This window comes from Nothobranchius furzeri, chromosome 7 (genome assembly GCF_043380555.1).
Source record: "Nothobranchius furzeri strain GRZ-AD chromosome 7, NfurGRZ-RIMD1, whole genome shotgun sequence".
Classification (NCBI taxonomy): domain Eukaryota; kingdom Metazoa; phylum Chordata; class Actinopteri; order Cyprinodontiformes; family Nothobranchiidae; genus Nothobranchius; species Nothobranchius furzeri.
Genome location: NC_091747.1, coordinates 34,052,968 through 34,071,415, shown reverse-complemented (window position 1 = coordinate 34,071,415; position 18,448 = coordinate 34,052,968). Strand labels below are relative to the sequence as shown.

At 44.1% G+C, this 18,448-nt stretch overlaps 1 protein-coding gene across 1 annotated transcript in view; it reads left to right on the top strand.

The window, feature by feature from the left end:
• reck (reversion-inducing-cysteine-rich protein with kazal motifs) overlaps nucleotides 1–18,448 on the top strand; it is a 99,051-nt gene that overhangs the window by 70,115 nt on the left and 10,488 nt on the right. The window contains exons 12-20 of the mRNA XM_054751395.2: nucleotides 771–907; nucleotides 1,270–1,413; nucleotides 1,484–1,672; nucleotides 1,990–2,106; nucleotides 2,494–2,665; nucleotides 9,722–9,911; nucleotides 10,129–10,339; nucleotides 10,409–10,482; nucleotides 17,596–17,751. Coding sequence (XP_054607370.2) covers nucleotides 771–907; nucleotides 1,270–1,413; nucleotides 1,484–1,672; nucleotides 1,990–2,106; nucleotides 2,494–2,665; nucleotides 9,722–9,911; nucleotides 10,129–10,339; nucleotides 10,409–10,482; nucleotides 17,596–17,751 — 1,390 coding nt within the window. The remainder of the gene's footprint in view (nucleotides 1–770; nucleotides 908–1,269; nucleotides 1,414–1,483; nucleotides 1,673–1,989; nucleotides 2,107–2,493; nucleotides 2,666–9,721; nucleotides 9,912–10,128; nucleotides 10,340–10,408; nucleotides 10,483–17,595; nucleotides 17,752–18,448) is intronic.

Genomic DNA, 18,448 nt, shown 5'->3' with positions numbered 1-18,448 from the left:
GCTCATCGCGGCTGCATGCACTGATGTGTGGAAAGTCCCCAACCCCACCTGCCCACCTAGTGGACACTTATGTTGTGTAATGTCTAAAGTCTGTTGCATTTTTGTCTGAGGTGTTTTTTGCATAGCAAAGCTGCCCTCCCTGTGGAGGGTAACTCTGAAGTGCCTTTTTTTTTCCTCCACCTGACCAGTCCTCATGTAAACCCTCTGATCTCTATTAAGGTAGCGCGACTCGGGTTGCGAATGACCACAGTCACCAATTCTTGTCATGTGTCTATGCCTATGTATGTACGTCTGATCTCAGAATTGTGTGTACTGAAACTTAAATTTCCCTCTGGGATTAATAAAGTATCTTTGAATTTGAATTTAATTGAATGTCTTCTGTTTGACCATCGCGGTTTCCTGTTTACCCTAAGAGGGCCACCGAGGGGGTCATGGGAGCGTTCCTGAGGCGGCCCTCGCCACACCTTTAATAAACATAAAAATGAATACTTAGCTTTTATGATGCTATGATGCTATGAGATAGACATATTTAACCGTAAACCAGGTATGACATTTTTTTTGACTATAATAACTTTGTTGTCAGTTGTATTTATTTTGGTTAAGGGGAACAGATAACACAAGTTTTGCTTTTTTCCGCTCCTTTTTCATTTTTTTTGTTTTTGCAAACCTGTTTTGTGTTTTATTTTTAACTGTGAATAAATGAAAATAAACTAAAAAAAAAAAGAAATGGTGCTGAGGGTGGACTGCCTGTGCCTCCTCCCTGTTCCCAGGTCCGACTGTGTGGACATCTTGACCAAATGTGGAGACAGGAAACGTTTCCACGAAGGACAAACTCCAGAGAGGATCTGTGAGCTTCTGTCTCCCATCGATGATCCTGAGCGCTGTATCCCCCTCCATCGATACCTCAGTGAGTGGTGCTGTTGAAGGTTGTGCTGGGTGTTCTTTCTGCCAGCAGATCTAGACCTACTCAGGCTCTAAAGGACCAGCTGCTGGGTCTAGAAGTCAGAGGAGCTACCATAAATTACTCACAACCTGTTATTTCAGTTCAGCGCTTTCAGCCAGCGGTCTGAGGACACCAGCTCACTTACAGAGTAGTTCTGTGGGAAGTTACTATCTGGAGGAAACTTCCAGACACTGCATGGTCCCTCTGTCCAACTCCTGTAAAACGTCCAACTAGAACCAAGCAAACAAGCCAAGTTCACCCAATCTGGATCTGTGCTCATTGGTCTTCAGACAGGCTCTGATTCTGGTTCTGGTTTCTCCTTCCAGTGCCCAGTTCCCTTGGCGACAGCATAGTGGAGGAGGTCATCCACCCATGCAACCCCAACCCCTGCTCCAGCAACAACATCTGCCGGGTCAACAGGAAGGGCTGTGCCGACCTGAGCAGCTGTGAGCCGTACGTCTGTGAGCCAGGTACGGCCCTCCCAGAATCCACAGCTCTCTCCTGCCTCCACCCTAGACTCACACCACCCGCCTGTTTAAGGTTGTAAACTGGGGGAAGCGTCAGAGTTCCTGGTGCAGCAGGGCGCTCGCATCCAAGTCCCAACTCACGCTGGTTCTCCTGGCTGCTACGAGGTCTGTGTCTGTGGTCCCAGTGGGCGTCTGGAGAACTGCGTGGAGATGCCCTGTGTGGACACGGACAAGGCGTGCATCGTAGGAGGGCAGAGGAAGAGTAAGACACACCTGGTTCATCATAGAACATCACGATGTAGACGTAGGTTTGATTCTGGCATCTTAGACATGGTCTGGATTATCCCAGGGTGATCTGACTGTGAAACACGACCCCTCAGGTCATCAATGAGGTCATCAGGTTGTGTGACCTCATTGACCTCTGTCCCAGCTATTTAATAATCCTCAAATGTTTACTTCAGAGAAAGAAGTTAGTACACACCTGTTCTAGTTGACCTGGTTTGTGATGTGTGAGGTGATTCATGGGAACAGATCCAGTGACGTGTTGCCTTTGGTGTCTTCTGGCTGTGGTACCTTCAGACCATGGCTCTTCTTTCCAGACAGACTGTAACACCTGCAGCTGCTTCTCAGGGGAAACCATCTGCTCCACCAGAACATGTCTGGGCTCCAGCTTCTCCAGTGATGGCCACATCGCTGGTTGGTTTGTCTCTCTTACCTTTAATCAGTGATCAACCAGAAGGGATCTGTGCTTATCACACTTTAGTCCAGGGGTCACCAGGGTCACCAGCTCAGTGCTTGCTGCAGAGCTTCTGGTGGAGAGGAGGCCATGACATGTGAGCTGTGGCCCTGGCGTTGGGGCGTCAGCTTTAGAGAGGAGAACCTGAACATGTTGTTTTATTTGCTGGAACAGGTTCTGGTTCTGCTGACTGATGAGTTCTAAAATAGGACCTGAGTTTTATTTAGGTCTACTTCAGTATCTGCAGCTTCCTACAGACGGTGTTCAGATCAACTCTTAGTGGTCTAAAATCACGCGTGGCTGGTGTCTGTTCTAACGCTCCCCGTTTCCCCCGCCGTCTCCCTCAGGCCTCCCCTGTAGCTGTCCCGACCACTTCATCCCAGTCTGTGCCTCTAACGGCCGCACCTACCCCAGTGGCTGTGTGGCCCGCTGCATGGGCTTCAAAGACCACCAGTACGTCTTCGGCCAGTGCCACCTCAGCAACCCCTGCTCCACCAACACCTGCCCCAGAAACCAGAGGTACGTCCACAGATGCACAACCCCCCCCACCGTCACCACACACACACTTGTTGCTTGAGGTGGTTTGGGTTGAAGAAGGTCTGGTGGTTTTATCTGAGCAGCGAACATCTCTGTCTCAATGGGAGGTGAGAGCAGCGTTTGTGTGTGTGTGTGTGTGTGTGTGTGTGTGTGTGTGTGTGGTGTGTGTGTGTGTGTGTGTGTGTGTGTGTGTGTGTGTGTGTGTGTGTGTGTGTGTGTGTGTGTGTGTGTGTGTGTGTGTGTGTGCGGGCGGAGTTTGAGGACACACATGGCAGTGAGAGAAGAGGGACAAAGTTAATCCAGCAACAGCTCACTCCCGCCTTTGTTTACCTTAATGAGGAGGACACCACAGAGTTCCCCACGCTCGTAAACACCGCCCACATGCTCGGGGATTTCTGCGTTCCTCAGAGCTGCATGTGAGCGCTACACTGCCCGTACGAGACCAAACTGATGCAATCCTCCCCAACCGTACTGGCCCAGATGTGTAAGAGCCATAAGTCAGCAGTGTTGCTTTGGAGACTCTGACATGAAGCGCACAGCTTCCTGTATGCTCATCTCAGCAGCCTCAGCCTCCTGCCCCCGCATCCTGATGCCCCCCCCCCGGTCCAGGCACCTATGAACCCAGTCCTGGTTTTCACAGTAACTCACATACCTGTCATCAGCAGAGAGCGATCACAAAAACAGAACACTAACCGGCCCAACCTTAATAATCTCAAACAGTTGTCCAGAGTCCCACGTTCAATAAGTCCTACAGTTATTCCATCTCTAGCCGCTATAAACATGGCTCTTTTAAATGTTCGCTCTCTGCTGAACAAAACTTTTATTATAAATGACCGATTTTAGACAATAATCTTTCATTTGAACGGAAACATGGCTGAGTTCAGATGCTGCTGCTGTTCTCACAGAGGCCTCCACACCAAACTAAAATTTTATTTATTCAACCAGGGATGGAAAAACGGAGGTGAAATCTTTTAAATCTTCTTCTACACTTCCTGCAAAATCTGTTTTATTTGAAAGTTTGACCACTTTCGAGTGCACTGCAGCTGTTTTTAGTATGCCTCAGTTTGTATGTGTCACAGTATATCGGCCTCCGAAGCAGACGACTGTTTATTCAACAATTTTTAGTTTTTATCTATTTTACTCAACTCCTTTGATGGGATTATTTCAGCGGGAGATTTGAATCTACACGTAGATAACCTTTTAGATCCTCTAGCCTTAGATTTTTTAAGTATCTTAAATTTCATGGATTTTACTCAACATGTCATGCAGCCAACTCACAACAGAGGACACACCGTGGGCTTGGTCATCACGTATGGCCTGTCCACCACTGTGGCCTCTGTTGTAGACCTGGCTGTGTCTGACCATCATTGTGTGTTTTTTAACCTCACCACTTTTATTCTGGGAGACCTCTGTCAGAACTAATAAAACGCCATCTAACCCCTGAAGTGGCTGCTGGTTTTCTGGAAGTTTTTAGAAAGATCCCTCCTAATAATTGATCTGCCTCGTGTGATTTTAATGTCGATGATTTTAACAGCAGACATAAAGCTGCTCTTGACTTGCTTCCTCTGTTCAAAATCAAAAAACTACAGTCAAAACTTACAACACCATGGAGAAATGAAAACCTAAAACAGCTGAAGAGAAATTGCAGGGTGGCAGAGAGGAGATGGAGGAAAAATAAAAACACAACTAATAAGCAGATATACACGAAACCAGGCACGTGCAGAGGGGGGGGGCGGAGGGTGCTTGAGACCCTGCCCCTTTTCTCCCATGTGCCCAAAGTGCCCTTTTTGAGGTTTAATGATTTTTTTATATATATTTATTTATTTTATTTTTTAAGAATTTTCTGTTGGTGCCCCCTCAAGAATAACAAAAATAATAATTAATAAAATTTCTGTTTAATAATGTTATATGGCTGGCGTGAGTCACGTGACCATACCGTCACGTGACCATTCCGTCTCTTCCTCACGCCAGAGCGCACAGCCAGTCACAACAAGCTGCAAGCAAGCACCCACATTTTCTTCATGGCCGAGCGAGTGGTGCAGAGCTTTTAGGACATACATATTGATTGGGAGAAACGGACTAACACCGGTAAGTAGGATGCACGCTACTATACACAGTTATTAGATTATTTTGTACATTATTAAGTTGTTTTGTGGCCCTAGGTGTGTGATATATAACTAGCTGGGTGTGTGTCTGTGGCTGGGTACCGATTCTGAACCTCAGTAACTTTAGGATTAACCAAAAACATTCTGTACATAAGTACTTGTACGAAAATATTTTTTCAATCTTAAATATTGGGAATTTGCCAATAAAATGTCATTGTTGTTAACTAGGTACCGCAAAGTTGCATTCCTATTGCTGCTGCGTGTCACGTGACTAGGGTCTCACACAGCCCTGCTTCCTGTTTACACAATCACTTCCTGGTTCGCGGACTAATAAAACTTGAACAAATTTTAAATTTAGCTACCTTTTGTGAAAGGAAATAAGAAAAATACTAAAGGTAACATCCGTCACAAGTTTTGTGTTACAAAATATTCAGTCCTTGTCTGTAAATTCGGTCCAGCGTTTTAGGGAACATAGTTTTGTTTTAGATTTTAAGGTTTCTCAGCCCTTCTGGTGGGTTTTTTAGTTCACTAATACTATGCATATTCTCACAATGTTGGAGTTTATATTTGCTCTCTTTTTGAATGCATTGTATTAAAAACATTATGTTTTAAAGATGTACATTTAAAAAAAAACTACTGTTTTCACAGCAAAATTATTTTATCTGTACAGTTCTCTGTTTTGCACAAAGTAGATAGTAAAACTGAATGAAAGCATAAACATTGTTTTATTCTTTATTTTTATTATAATTACTAAAGCACTATGATTAAAATATTATGGAAATATTCTGGATCAGCATCATGAAGCTAATTTGTGGCCAAATTATATACAGTTAGTTTTCTGGAAAAGGAATGAAATGTCCCAGTATGTGTATGCATGAGTTTTATATGCATGAAAAAACATTTGTAAATTAATTATGATATATCATTGTACAGACATGCTTCGTAAGGACAGGAGGAGGAAGCAGCGACCGAAAGAGCTATGTGAGGCAGCTAAAGGCAGTGGGTCCCTCACCAGCTGGATAAAAAAAAGAGTACAGGTAAGTTGCATCACAGCAACAAGTGTAGAAACAATAATATACACAACTGCAATGTTTTGATGCCAGAAAATGTTTTTTGTTAGCCTCTTGATCATGGATTAGGTGCAAGACCTGTTAAATGTGAATAACTACATAATTCATTCATACAACAGCTAATGTTGCCTTGTTCTCAGATGGACAGCAGGTGGAGCGTGATAGATCACACGAGGAGATTGAAGACACACACAACTCTTTCTGTTTATATTACTGTCACATTCTTATCTCTGACATAAACTCCTCTATTATCCACTAATGTTTAGATTTCCATTTATTCACCACAGGTGTTGTCTCTGATATTTCTGTCTTACAGTTCTAAGAGTTTTCACCAATTTTTGCCATTTTTTATTATCTTACATTAATTTTGTAATTGACTAACATTTCTCCTCTGTTCGTTTTACTACCTACAGTCTGAGATCAACACAGCCTTGCCCTCCAGCATCATCAGCAGCAGCAAGAGGAGCAACCCTGCAACAGCTACATTGTACCCCATCATCAGGTAAAATAGGACAGCAATAGATCAGGAGGTGGAGCAGGTTGTCCAGTAATCGGAACGTTGCAGGTTTGATCCTGACTTCAATCAGAGATTGATGCTGTTGTGTCCTTGGGCAAGACACTTGACCTGCTTTGCCTGCTGGTGGTGGTCGGAGGGACTAGTGGCGCCTGTGCTCAGCAGCTTCACCTCTGTCAGTGCGCTCCAGAGCAGCTATGGCTACATCATAGCTCATCACCATCAGTGTGTTAATGTGTGTGAATGACTGATTGTGTTGTAATGTGCCTTGGGGGGTTGTAGAACCCTAAGAAGGCATTATACAAATACAGACCAAGTTACTTTTGCTTTACATTGTCCTTATGGTGTATATAATGATTCGCTTCCATTTTGAATTTCTAATAAATATGAATTGTTATTCAGCCAGGTATACTGTGGTTATGTCATGGTGTTTGAAAATATTATTCTGTGTGCCCCTTTTTAAATTTGAGCACCCGCCCCTTCAAAGGTCTCTGCACAGCCCTGCACGAAACTACTAAAACCCTATAGTAAAGCAGTTAGAAATTCCAGAAACGATTACTTTTCCTAAATCATCTCAGAACACTTGAGTACCGTATTTTCTGGACTATAAGTCGCTGCGGAGTAAAAGTCGCACCAGCCATAAAATGTATAATGAAGAAGAAAAATGTATAAGTCGCATTTTGGGGGGAAATTTTATTATTTTTCTTACAAAATCTGAGACCAAGCATTTCACATTGCAAGACAAGTATCGGTAACCATAACAGAATAAACAACCAGGGCGCAGCAGCGCGCCACAGGCTGCAGCAGGTGATGGCGGTGTTTGAAACCCTCCTAGCGGGACAGGAGAGCTCATTCCTGGGCCGGAGCCGGCCCGCAGCAGCTCGGTATACATAATTTGGTATATAAGTCACTTTGGTATATAAGTCGCAGGACCAGCCAGACTATGGAAAAAAGGTGACTTATTGTCTGGAAAATACGGTAATCATAAAATTCTCTTTGATACAATTGGTAATATTTTTTATCACAACTCTAACTTTCTTCAGAAAACCCCTCAGATGCTCTCTGTGTGGAGGATGCAGCCCACTTCAGAGGGAAGGTAGACACCATCAGATGTGATATTTTATACTCCAAAAGCAGTATGGTTTGTGATGAATTGAATAGTGTGTGTCTACCTGAGGAAACACTGGACAGTTTTGTTCTCGTCTGCGCTGAGAGTCTTGATACATGTGTCCCAGACCCTATTCCCACTAGTTTTTGCACAATTCTATGATTCCTTTAGAGGTGAGATTTTAACCTTCTTCAACAGGTGGTGAGACCCCTGTTGAAGAAGAGCTAGTTAGATTTTAATGATTAAAAAAAAACTTCAGACCGGTATCCAACTTACCATTTTTAAGCAAAATTCTAGAAAAACTTGTTTTATTTCAACTTAGTGGTTTTATCAATACTCATAATGCCCTAGAGAAATTTCAGTCTGGTTTTAGGGTGAACCACAGCACGGAGACGGCCCTCCTGAAGACTTTAAATGATGGTTTAGAGTAAGTTATGATGCACGAAAAGGTTCTACTGGATCTTAGCGCTGCCTTTGACACAGTAGACCGCGCTATTCTTCTAACTCGTTTAAAACAGATCGGCCTCTCTGGTGCTGTTCACAGATGGTTCACATCCCACCTCACAGACAGGACTTTTGTGGTGAGTTTGGATACCTGCTCTTCTAGGGTTCATAGGATTACATGTGGTGTGCCCCAGGGTTCAATTTTGGGCCCAGTGCTTTTTAACTTTTATATGCTCCCTCTTGGCGGGGTCATCAGGAGACATGGGGTGAATTTCCACAGCTACGCTGATGACACACAGTTGTACATCTATGTGTCTCCTGATGACACACGGCCAATAGATGCACTTTTTAACTGCATTTTAGACATCAAATCCTGGATGGCAGAAAACTTTCTCCAGCTCAACCAGGACAAAACTGAAGTTTCAGTATTGGTCCTGAGGCCCAGAGAGAGAAACTTTTACCAAAAATACAATCAATGTCTTTGAATCCTTCTGAACAAGTGAAGAACCTGGGTGTGACTTTCGACTCTGAGCTTACTTTTATCCCACACATAAAAAACATCACTAAAATAGGTTTTTATCATCTAAAGAACGTCGCCAGAGTCCGCCCCATTCTCCCTCGGGCCAATACGGACATGCTGATGTGTGCTTTTATCACCAGTAGAATAGACTACTGTAATGCCCTGCTTTCTGGTCTTCCCAAAAAAGCATCTCGGGCTTACAACTTTTACAAAACTCTGCAGCACGTGTCCTGATGAAGACACGTAATAGTACATGACACCAGTTTTAGAATTGCTGCATTGGCTCGCCGTATGTTTCAGGATCGATTTTAAGGTCCTCTTTATGGTTTTTAAGTGTCTTAATGGTTTGGGCCTTCTTATCTTTCGGAACTGCTTTTACCTTACAAACCCTTGCGACCTCTGTGCTCCTCTGGCAGCCGTCTCCTTGTGATCCCAAAAGTCAGGACACATACTGTACCTGTGGCGAGGCGTCCTTCCAATTTAATGGCCCTTGGCTCTGGAACAGGCTGCCAGAGGACCTCAGGGTCGTAGAGAATGTTCACGTTTTCAAGAGCAGGCTTAAGACTCACCTTAAGTGAGGTGGGTGAGTGACAGGCTGCAGGTGTGAGCCAGTCAGATCAATAACAGGAGGTGAATTAATTTCCCTCTGGGACTAATAAAGTATCTTTAAATTGAATTGAAAAAAAAAACATGCACCTCAGAGAACAAACCTTTTAAAATCCTTGTTAGCACCAAACAACCTGATCTTCGTTCGTTCGTTCATTCGTTCATTCATTCATACACACAACCACTTGCATTAAAGACTTTTTTTAAGCAACACTATTCTTATAATGAGTCTTCTAGAGATTTTTTTGCTGAAACCTTTAAGAGCTCCAAAGTCTCCTCAGAGCTCCAGGAGACGACCTCTCCTGGTTGATGGTAACAAAGACTAGATGCTGCCCCCAGTGGCAGCATCCTGCCTCTACATGTGGGTGTGTCCCCTCACTGCAGCGCAAGCCCAGGATCAGAGTCAGCTCCTAATGACTTCAGCATATCACAGATGGGTCAAAGTGTTTATTCTAGCTTTGATGTCAAGAGCTTCTACCTAGATCTCTCAGGAGAGTAAAGTGAGTGGAACACCTATCGGTCAGATCTGCTGGATGACCTCCATCATCACCAAACACACGATTTTAGATTCAAACAGATGTTAAAGGAGGAGGTGTTACCCTCAGCCTCTACGGACATGTGACCCCATCCTGTGTGTGTGTGTGATTGTGTGTGTGTGTGTGTGTTTCCAGGTGCGTCCTGAAGCGTCGTGTGTGTCTGAGCAGCTTGTCAGACTGTCAGCAGTATGAGTGCGTTGGCCGTCCTGGCGCCTGTGACAAGAACGTCTTTGAGCCCGTCTGTGACACCGACGGCCAGGTCCACTCCAGTGTTTGCCACCTGCAGCAGGCGGGCAAGACGCTGGCCTACCAGGGTCAGTGTCAGGTAGGTACCAGGAGAACTGGGGCAGAACTGGGCTTCACCTCTACAAGCTCCAGCTGCTGCACCAAACCAGGAGCTAGGACTAGGGTTAGGGTTAGTTTGTGTTTTCCTACAGTAGGACCTCATTCAGGTCTGTTTGATGTTATTTTTTAGTCACATTTTATCTTCCAATCTTTCTAATAAATGTCTCTAAATCAGTATAACGTTGTGTTTGTTTCAGGAAGCCTGCAGGAAACCTCAGCAAGTTTGTGGTCATAATGGTGAGACCTACGACACAGTGTGCCACGCCTTCTCTGACCGCGTGGCGGTGGATTACAAGGGCCCGTGCAACGCTGTGGGGCACGTGTCTGGCATGGCCCCTGACTCAGCCTGCAGCTTGGTGTCCTGTCCAGCTGTGTCCACCCCAGGCTGCCACCCCATCACCCCACCAGGTGAGCTGTTATAAAGGTGGCACAGACCCATAGTACAGACCGAGCCCTGACCTCTGACCTGGTTTCCAGGAGCCTGCTGTCCCATATGCGCCAGCATGCTACAGATCATCTGGAACCAGAAGCAAATGAACACCTTTTCAAAGGTATGAAGTTCAGAGTTCAGCTGTTGTTACTGAATAACACGCTGCAGATGTTCATTAGCTGCTACGTATCAGTGTTGTGTCCTTATCCTACATGTTTTAGTTGTTTCACTGCTCCAACACTTCACCTGTTCAGCGTCTCATCGTGCTCTGCACTAGTCTGATGATCCCCTGCTGGTTAAAATCAGGTGTGTTGGAGCGGCGACTCACCTGGATGGAGGCTTTAGAGGACCACCCTGATTTACACCCTATAGAGGACACAAGCTAGAACGACGGTTTAAATGTCACCAATGTCTGTTTCCTCTTATAAGTAAAGCTAACAATTTAATTATGATATTCTCTTATGAATTTGAGCTGTTTCTGCAGTCATTCTAATGCTGATCCACCAGGGGGCAGCACACCTACATGTTCACCATTTCTACTCCCATACAGACTAACAGCGTGGTATCAAACACACACCTGAAATGTTATATTCTTATATTCCTCATTAATAAAAATAACTTTATTGAAAATCAGACTAATAATGTTCTGATGTTTGCGTATGGTGGTTCTACAAAACAACAAAATATAACTAAATGAATTGCATTTGTTGCAGAAATGCTGTTTGAAAGCTGAATAGCTGAAGAGGCCTAAGAACTCAAGTGAAGCTAAAATGTAGTTCAGCTGTCAAAGTTAACAGGATGTCATGGAAAATTGGTAAAAAAAAATGTCCTAATTAGCAGAAAGCATAAACATCTGAACTAAGTTTGAGTCCTGGACAATATTGCACTGGTTACCTCATTCACTGCCAGCCGTTTTCTGATCAGAGCGCCCCTGACTGTCTGCGTTTTTGAGCGATTTTACTGTTTTTGAAGAGTCACCGAACATTGTGCTCTATGATCATTTAAACACCAAAACTACCCAAAAAAGGAGCAGACTCACTTCTTACATCAGGAAGAGTCGGTGTGTTTTGGTGCTAATTGTTCTTTTAAGATCCGTTGTTGAAGTGTGAGCTGCAGAAGCTTTTCCGGTTAGCGCCTCAGCAGCGTCCCAAAACGATCTCCTAATTCATGGATTTTCTGTTTCCTGATCATGTGACGTTTGACACACGAGTGAAGGTTTAGAGCCGTGACTTTTACTCTGATGGTGCGGGGGCTTGTTCCCAGGTTCGCCCCATTAAAAAATACAACTGATTACTTTAGTCATCAATGGCAGTTAATGAGTTAAATAGCAAATATTTTAGAAGAATGGGTGTAATAGTCAATTTGACTTGATTAGCTCAAATGTAAAAATTGAAGAAAGTTCATGAAGATTTATAATTTGAAGCTGAAATGTGAAGCTTAAAAAAACAAACATTTCTGAAAAGCAATAAGCTAAAACCTCTGACTGTAACGTTCAAATGTCCTGAAAAACTGGCTAAAGGTTTTTGCAGTTAAAAAGCCAAAACATTCCCAAAACCATTAAAGCATTTCTCTAAATATGACCAAAAAAAGAAGGCAGGGCATAGTAAAATCTACGTTAAAAGCCAAAAATGTTCAGAATGTTGACTTTGTTTTGTCACAAACAACTAAAAATCCTTGAACTGAGTGCGTGAGAGAGCGTGAGAGATGGGTGGATGTAATGTTGGATGGTGGATTCGGGGTGCATAGAAGGAGGGAGAGACAGACAGACATACTGATAAATACACCACAGGTCTCAGTAGGACTGTGCTGTTGAGAGCACTCCCTGAGTTGGGATGACAGACAGGAACAGGCGTGGAAGTTCTAACCAACCAGAACGCCTCATTAGTACATCACTGATATGCTGCAGGTCTGTCACAGCTGCAGCCAAAACCCGAAACTGTAAGGTCCAAACAGAAACGCTGTATTCAAAAACTGGTGTACAAACATTTAAAACCATGAGCGGCTAAAGGCTTGAGTGGTCTACGGTGTAAATGTTTGTGCCTAGCTTAGTATTTGTAGGGGATATGACGAGGTGATGTAGCGGTCAGGATTGGTCACTTATTTATTAAAGGATCAATTAGATGTGACGTTCCATATAAATATGAAATATCAGTCTGATTGGTCTTTGGATCTTTAACCAGAAGACTTTAGTTTCTTTGACTTATTCAGGGAACACACACTTCACATTAATCCAGACAGAGTCAAGAATATAGTTTATAAAAATGATTTTAATTCTATTTTCCTAAACGAAATGATTGTACATGACAAAGTATGAATGAAATGATGGAATGCGACCTACATTCAGGTCTATAAATATTGGTACATTGACACAATGCTAACATTTTTGGCTCTATACACCACAATGGATATCAAATGAAACAAACAAAATATGCTTTAACTGCAGACTGTCAGCTTTTATTCGAGGGTTTTTACATCCAGATCAGGTGAACGGTGTAGGAATTACAACAGTTTGCATAAGTGCCTCCCACTTGTTAAGGGACCAAAAGTAATTGGACAATTGGCTTCTCAGCTGTTCCATGGCCAGGTGTGTGTTATTCCCTCATTATCCCAGTTACAATGAGCAGATAAAAGGTCCAGAGTTCATTTTAAGTGTACTACTTGCATTTTGGAACCTGTTGCTATCAACTGTCAAGATGAGATCCAAAGAGCTGTCACTATCAGTGAAGCAAGCCATCATTAGGCTGAAAAAACAAAAGAAACCTATCAGGTTTCATTAGGCGTGGCCAAAACAACAGTTTGGAACATTCTCAAAAAGAAATAAATGATAAATGACCCGCACTTGTATAGCGCCTCTCAGAGTAAGGACTCCAAAGCGCTTTACACTACAGTGTATCATTCATCCATTCACACACACATTCACACACTGATGGTGATGAGCTACGATGTAGCCACAGCTGCCCTGGAGCGCACTGACAGAGGCGAGGCTGCCGAGAACAGGCACCACCGGTCCCTCCGACCACCACCAGCAGGCAAGGTGGGTTAAGTGTCTTGCCCAAGGACACAACAGCAGAATTCTCTGTCCGGAGCCGGGATCGAACCTGCAACCTTCCGATTACTGGACAACCCGCTCAACCTGTTGTACTACTGCTGCTCCCGAAAAAGGAACGTACCGGTGAGCTCAGCAACACCAAAAGACCCGGAAGACCACGGAAAACAACTGTGGTGGATGACCGAAGAATCCTTTCCCTGGTGAAGAAAACACCTTCACAACAGTTGGCCAGATCAAGAACACTCTCCAGGAGGTAGGTGTATCTGTGTCAAAGTCAATAATCAAGAGAAGACTCCACCAGTGTGAATACAGAGGGTTCACCACAAGATGTAAACCATTGGTGAGTCCCAAAAACAGGAATACCAGATTAGAGTTTGCCAAACATCTAAAAAAAAGCCTTCACAGTTCTGGAACAACATCCTATGGACAGATGAGAGCAAGATCAACTTGTACCAGAGTGATGGGAAGAGAAGAGTATGGAGACGGAAAGGAACTGTCATGATCCTAAGCATACCACCTCATCAGTGGTGCTGGAAGTGTCATGGCGTGGGCATGTATGGCTGCCAGTGGAACTGGTTCTCTTGTATTTATTGATGATGTGACTGCTGACAAAAGCAGCACGATGAATTCTGAAGTGTTTTAGGCAATATAATCTGCTCATATTCAGCCAAATGCCTCAGAACTCATTGGACGGCGCTTCACAGTGCAGATGGACAATGACCCAAAGCATACTGCAAAAGCAACCAGAGAGTTTTTGAAGGGAAAGAAGTGAACTGTTTTGCAATGGTCAAGTCAATCACCTGACCTGAATCCGATTGAGCATGCATTTCACCTGCTGAAGACAAGACTGAAGGCAAAATTCCCCAGGAACAAGCAGGAACTGAAGACTGTTGCAGTAGAGGCCTGGCAGAGCATCACCAGGGAAGAAACCCAACGTACTCACTCTACACCTACGACTGCACGGCCACGAGAAACTCCAACATCATTGTGAAGTATGCGGACGACACCACAGTGGTGGGTCTCATCACCAACGATGATGAGACGGCCTACAGGGAGGAGATCAGCGCCCTGACCCACTGGTGTCAGGACAACAGTCTCACCCTCAATGTCACAAAGACAAAGGAGCTGATAATGGACTTCCGGAGGAGCAGAGGAATACACCCCCCCATCACCATCAACGGCGACGCTGTGGAGAGGGTGAGCAGTTTCCGTTTCCTTGGAGTTCATCTGGCAGAGGATCTTACGTGGTCAGTGCACACGAACAATACAGTGAAGAAGGCACAGCAGCGCCTCTTCTTTCTCAGGAGACTGAAAAGATTTGGCATGAGCCGCCGCATCCTCAGGACCTTCTATCGCTGTGCCATTGAGAGCATCCTCACTGGATGCCTCTCCACCTGGTATGGCAACAGCACCGCTTACAACCGCAAAGCTCTCCAGAGAGTAGTGCGGTGTGCAGAAAGGATTATTGGAGGTGAGCTTCCCTCCCTCCAAGACATCTACAGGAAGCGGTGCCTGAGGAAAGCAGGGAGGATCATCAAGGACTCAAGTCACCCCAGCCATAAACTGTTCAGACTACTTCCATCAGGAAGGAGGTTCTGCAGCATCCGGTCCAGAACCAGCAGACTGAGAGACAGCTTTTTCCATCAGGCCATCAGACTGCTGAACACTTCACAGACACCTCACCCTCACTACTGAAACTCCAACATTACACACTCCATACTGTACATTAATGCCACTGTTTTGCACATACCAACCTCTGTACATTTTATATCTCTTATTTTATTGTTTACTTTATTCATTTGTTAAATATGTATATACACATTACACACACTCACACGCACACACGTAGAAAAATAAAAAATAAAATACTTAGCACACACATTTAGGAAAGTACATACCTTACATACTATAGATATTATTACTTAGATTAGCCATTTTTATATTTTGCTCGTTTTTACGTTACTGTATTTTTGCACAACTCTGTTGCTGTGAAGCTCGCACACAAGAATTTCACTCACATGTACTGTACCAGTGTACCTGCACGTGTGACGTGACAATAAAAGTGATATGATTTGATTTTTGATTTGTCTATGTGTTCCAGACTTCAGGCTGTAATTGACTGCAATGGATTTGCAACCAAGTATTGAAATGTATAAGCTTGATTTATGGTTCTTATTCTGTCCCTTTACTTTTGGTCCCTTAACAAGTGGGAGGCACATAAACGCATCTTGTTCGTTTCATTTGATATCCATTGTGGTGGTGTATAGAGCCAAAAATGTTAGCATTGTGGTCGATGTCCCAACATTTATGGACCTGACTGTAGATGTTTTAGTAAATCCTTATAAGTATCAGAGATGGCTTGTGAAGTCTGGGTGGTAAAATCTATTTGGCTGTATGGTTTGATAAGCTAGAGATTTGTTTATAAAACCATCCGTCACCATTTGTGCCAATCTACGCACCCTTGTGTGAAGTTTCCCAAGCGATCCAGGGGGTCAGGAGGTCGAGATGGACACTGCAGATGGCGTGGACCTCTGGTACTGGAGCTCGTAGCCAGCTGAGAATACGACCCTTCTAGTCTGGGTTGTCTTCAGGGAGCTGGAGTGTATTTTGCGTCTGAGGCTGTTTGCTGGCTCTTAAAGGAGCCGTTGTGTCCGATATCACTCGCAGGCATTGCAGAGAGGTGTTTGACTGGCCTTTTTTATCATGAGCTCAATGACAGCAGACATGGCACTCATCTCACCGTGAGGCATGTAGCCGAAGAACCGTAATTCCTACAGCCAACAAATTCTAGCCCTAAACGCTGACGAAAAGGCCTACATTTCAAGGTATCGTTTCTTTCAGTGTGGGTGTGGTAAAAATCATTTACAGAAGATGTGAAGCTAAAGGTTAGTGAAAAATTAGTAGTTTTAAACGCAACCACCACAGTTTTTGAGTTCATTCATAAATTATGGCTAAACGCAGACTTATCTGTTCTTCTCATTTTGATAGCACCTACAGTTCTCCCAGGACATTTGTCTAAAATGGAGCATGGAAGGGTCAGCTCTCCCACTTTGCTGGGGCAATGGTGGCACAGGTTGCTCACCCCACAATCAGAAGGTCGCAGGTTCGAGCCCCGCTCAGTCTGTCGCTGTCATTGTGTCCTTGGGCAAGACACTTAACCCACCTTGCCTACTGGTGGTGGTCAGAGGGACCGGTGGTGCCTCGCCTCTGTCTGTGCGCCCCATGGCAGCTGTGGCTACATCGTAGCTCATCCCCATCAGGGTGTGAATGTGTGAATGACTGGTTGTGTTGTAAAGTGCCTTGGGGGGTTCTATAAGGCACTATATCAAATACAGGCCATTTACCACTTATCTACCATTTGTCATTATAAATTTCTGAACAGTCCCTAATCATACATAAAACTGACTTTAGAAAGATGTCAAGAAGCTGAATCATGTGGTAGTAGCTGAAAGTCGTGTGAGCGTTTTAAAACTTGAATGCTCTAAGGATGCAGAAGTAGTTAAAATCCCAAAAGCTGAATGATCTGTGGACTTTTGCATTCCTTTCAACGGGCCAAAAACCCACAAAAAAACAATGTAAGCTATAAATAACACAAGTAATGCCTGGAATGAACTGCGAATTAACTTGTTTTGATACCAAATTTGCAATAACAGATGAAAGTTTGAAGTAGTTGAAACTGTTCCAAAAAGTGTATGGAAGAAGTAGAGAATGCCGTACCAGCATTCAAACATGAGACGAGTTATACTCGTGTTTAGCAGCAGCAGCAGCATTCAGAACAGAGGAGGCTGTTGCTGCTTTAGAACGACTCGACCTGCAAGGAGCACTGAGGTTTTTCTTGCGAATTCCTTCAGTTGCTTTGAAATGTTCCAATGATTCAGAGAATGTTTATAATTCTGAGATGAATGAAAGCTAACAAGTAGAGGTAGCGGTTCAGAGGAGTTAAACTATTGTTCAAGTTGATTAGATATTTTAGAAACACTTTCCATTAAATAAGATAAAGTTTAAAATGTTCTATTTACTTTTAATCTTGGCCCTTTGGGTCACTGTAAACATTAACTGATTTTTTCTAACCTTCAGAAGATAAATTATTATAAATAAAACATCAACCTCAGATTTAATCAAGCAGAAAAGCTATGTGGGTTTGACCTGCAGCACTTACGCTGATGTTTTCTGTTTCCTCTGCAGCTGAATAAGAACCAGTTCGTGACAGTCCGAGACGTCCTTCAGATTCTGAGGCTTTATGTCTCCGTGCCACAGTGTGATGTCTTCGGTTACCTGAGCATCAACAACCAGTTGGTGGTCCTCATCGCTCCAGTGGACCACCATCCAACCCCGCTGCAGGTAACACACACACAGCTCGGAGGTCTCAACCCACATTTCCATTAGATGTGTAAGCAGCGCGATTTAGACACCAAACAGCAGCGAAAGCGCTGCGCACAGCTGGTCCCGCTAGGTCATGAAATGTCCAGAGAATTGCAGGATCACGCGTGATTTCAACATTTCAATCAATCAAAAAATCTAAATGTACTTATGAAGCGCTTTTCGTACAAATGCAGCTGAAATCGCTTTACAATATTAAAAACAAACAGGAAGCAGTTGGTTTCCCACCCCTCCCACACAGATTCGCAAACAAGATCCCTTTTGTATCTCTCTTCTCCCACCCTCAATCCCGTCCCAAGCAGATGCAAACTCTCTCTCTCTCTCTCACACACACACACACACACACACACGCGCGCACACACACACACACACACGCGCACACACACACACACACACACGCGCGCACACACACACACACACACACACACACACACACACACACACATAGTTAAAAGAGAAAGGCCTCCTGGCTGAATGGAGATGTAGTAGGTACAAATAAGACGAAAATGCCATCAAAGGAGCCAACTGCACCGGGAGCACCAAGATTGGCAGCAATAGCCTTGGTAAGAGTAGACACGGGAAGCACCCCGTTCACCACAGTCCACCGCTGCCCCCGGGGCAGCCGGCCCCCACAGAGGAAACACTAGTTTACTAATGA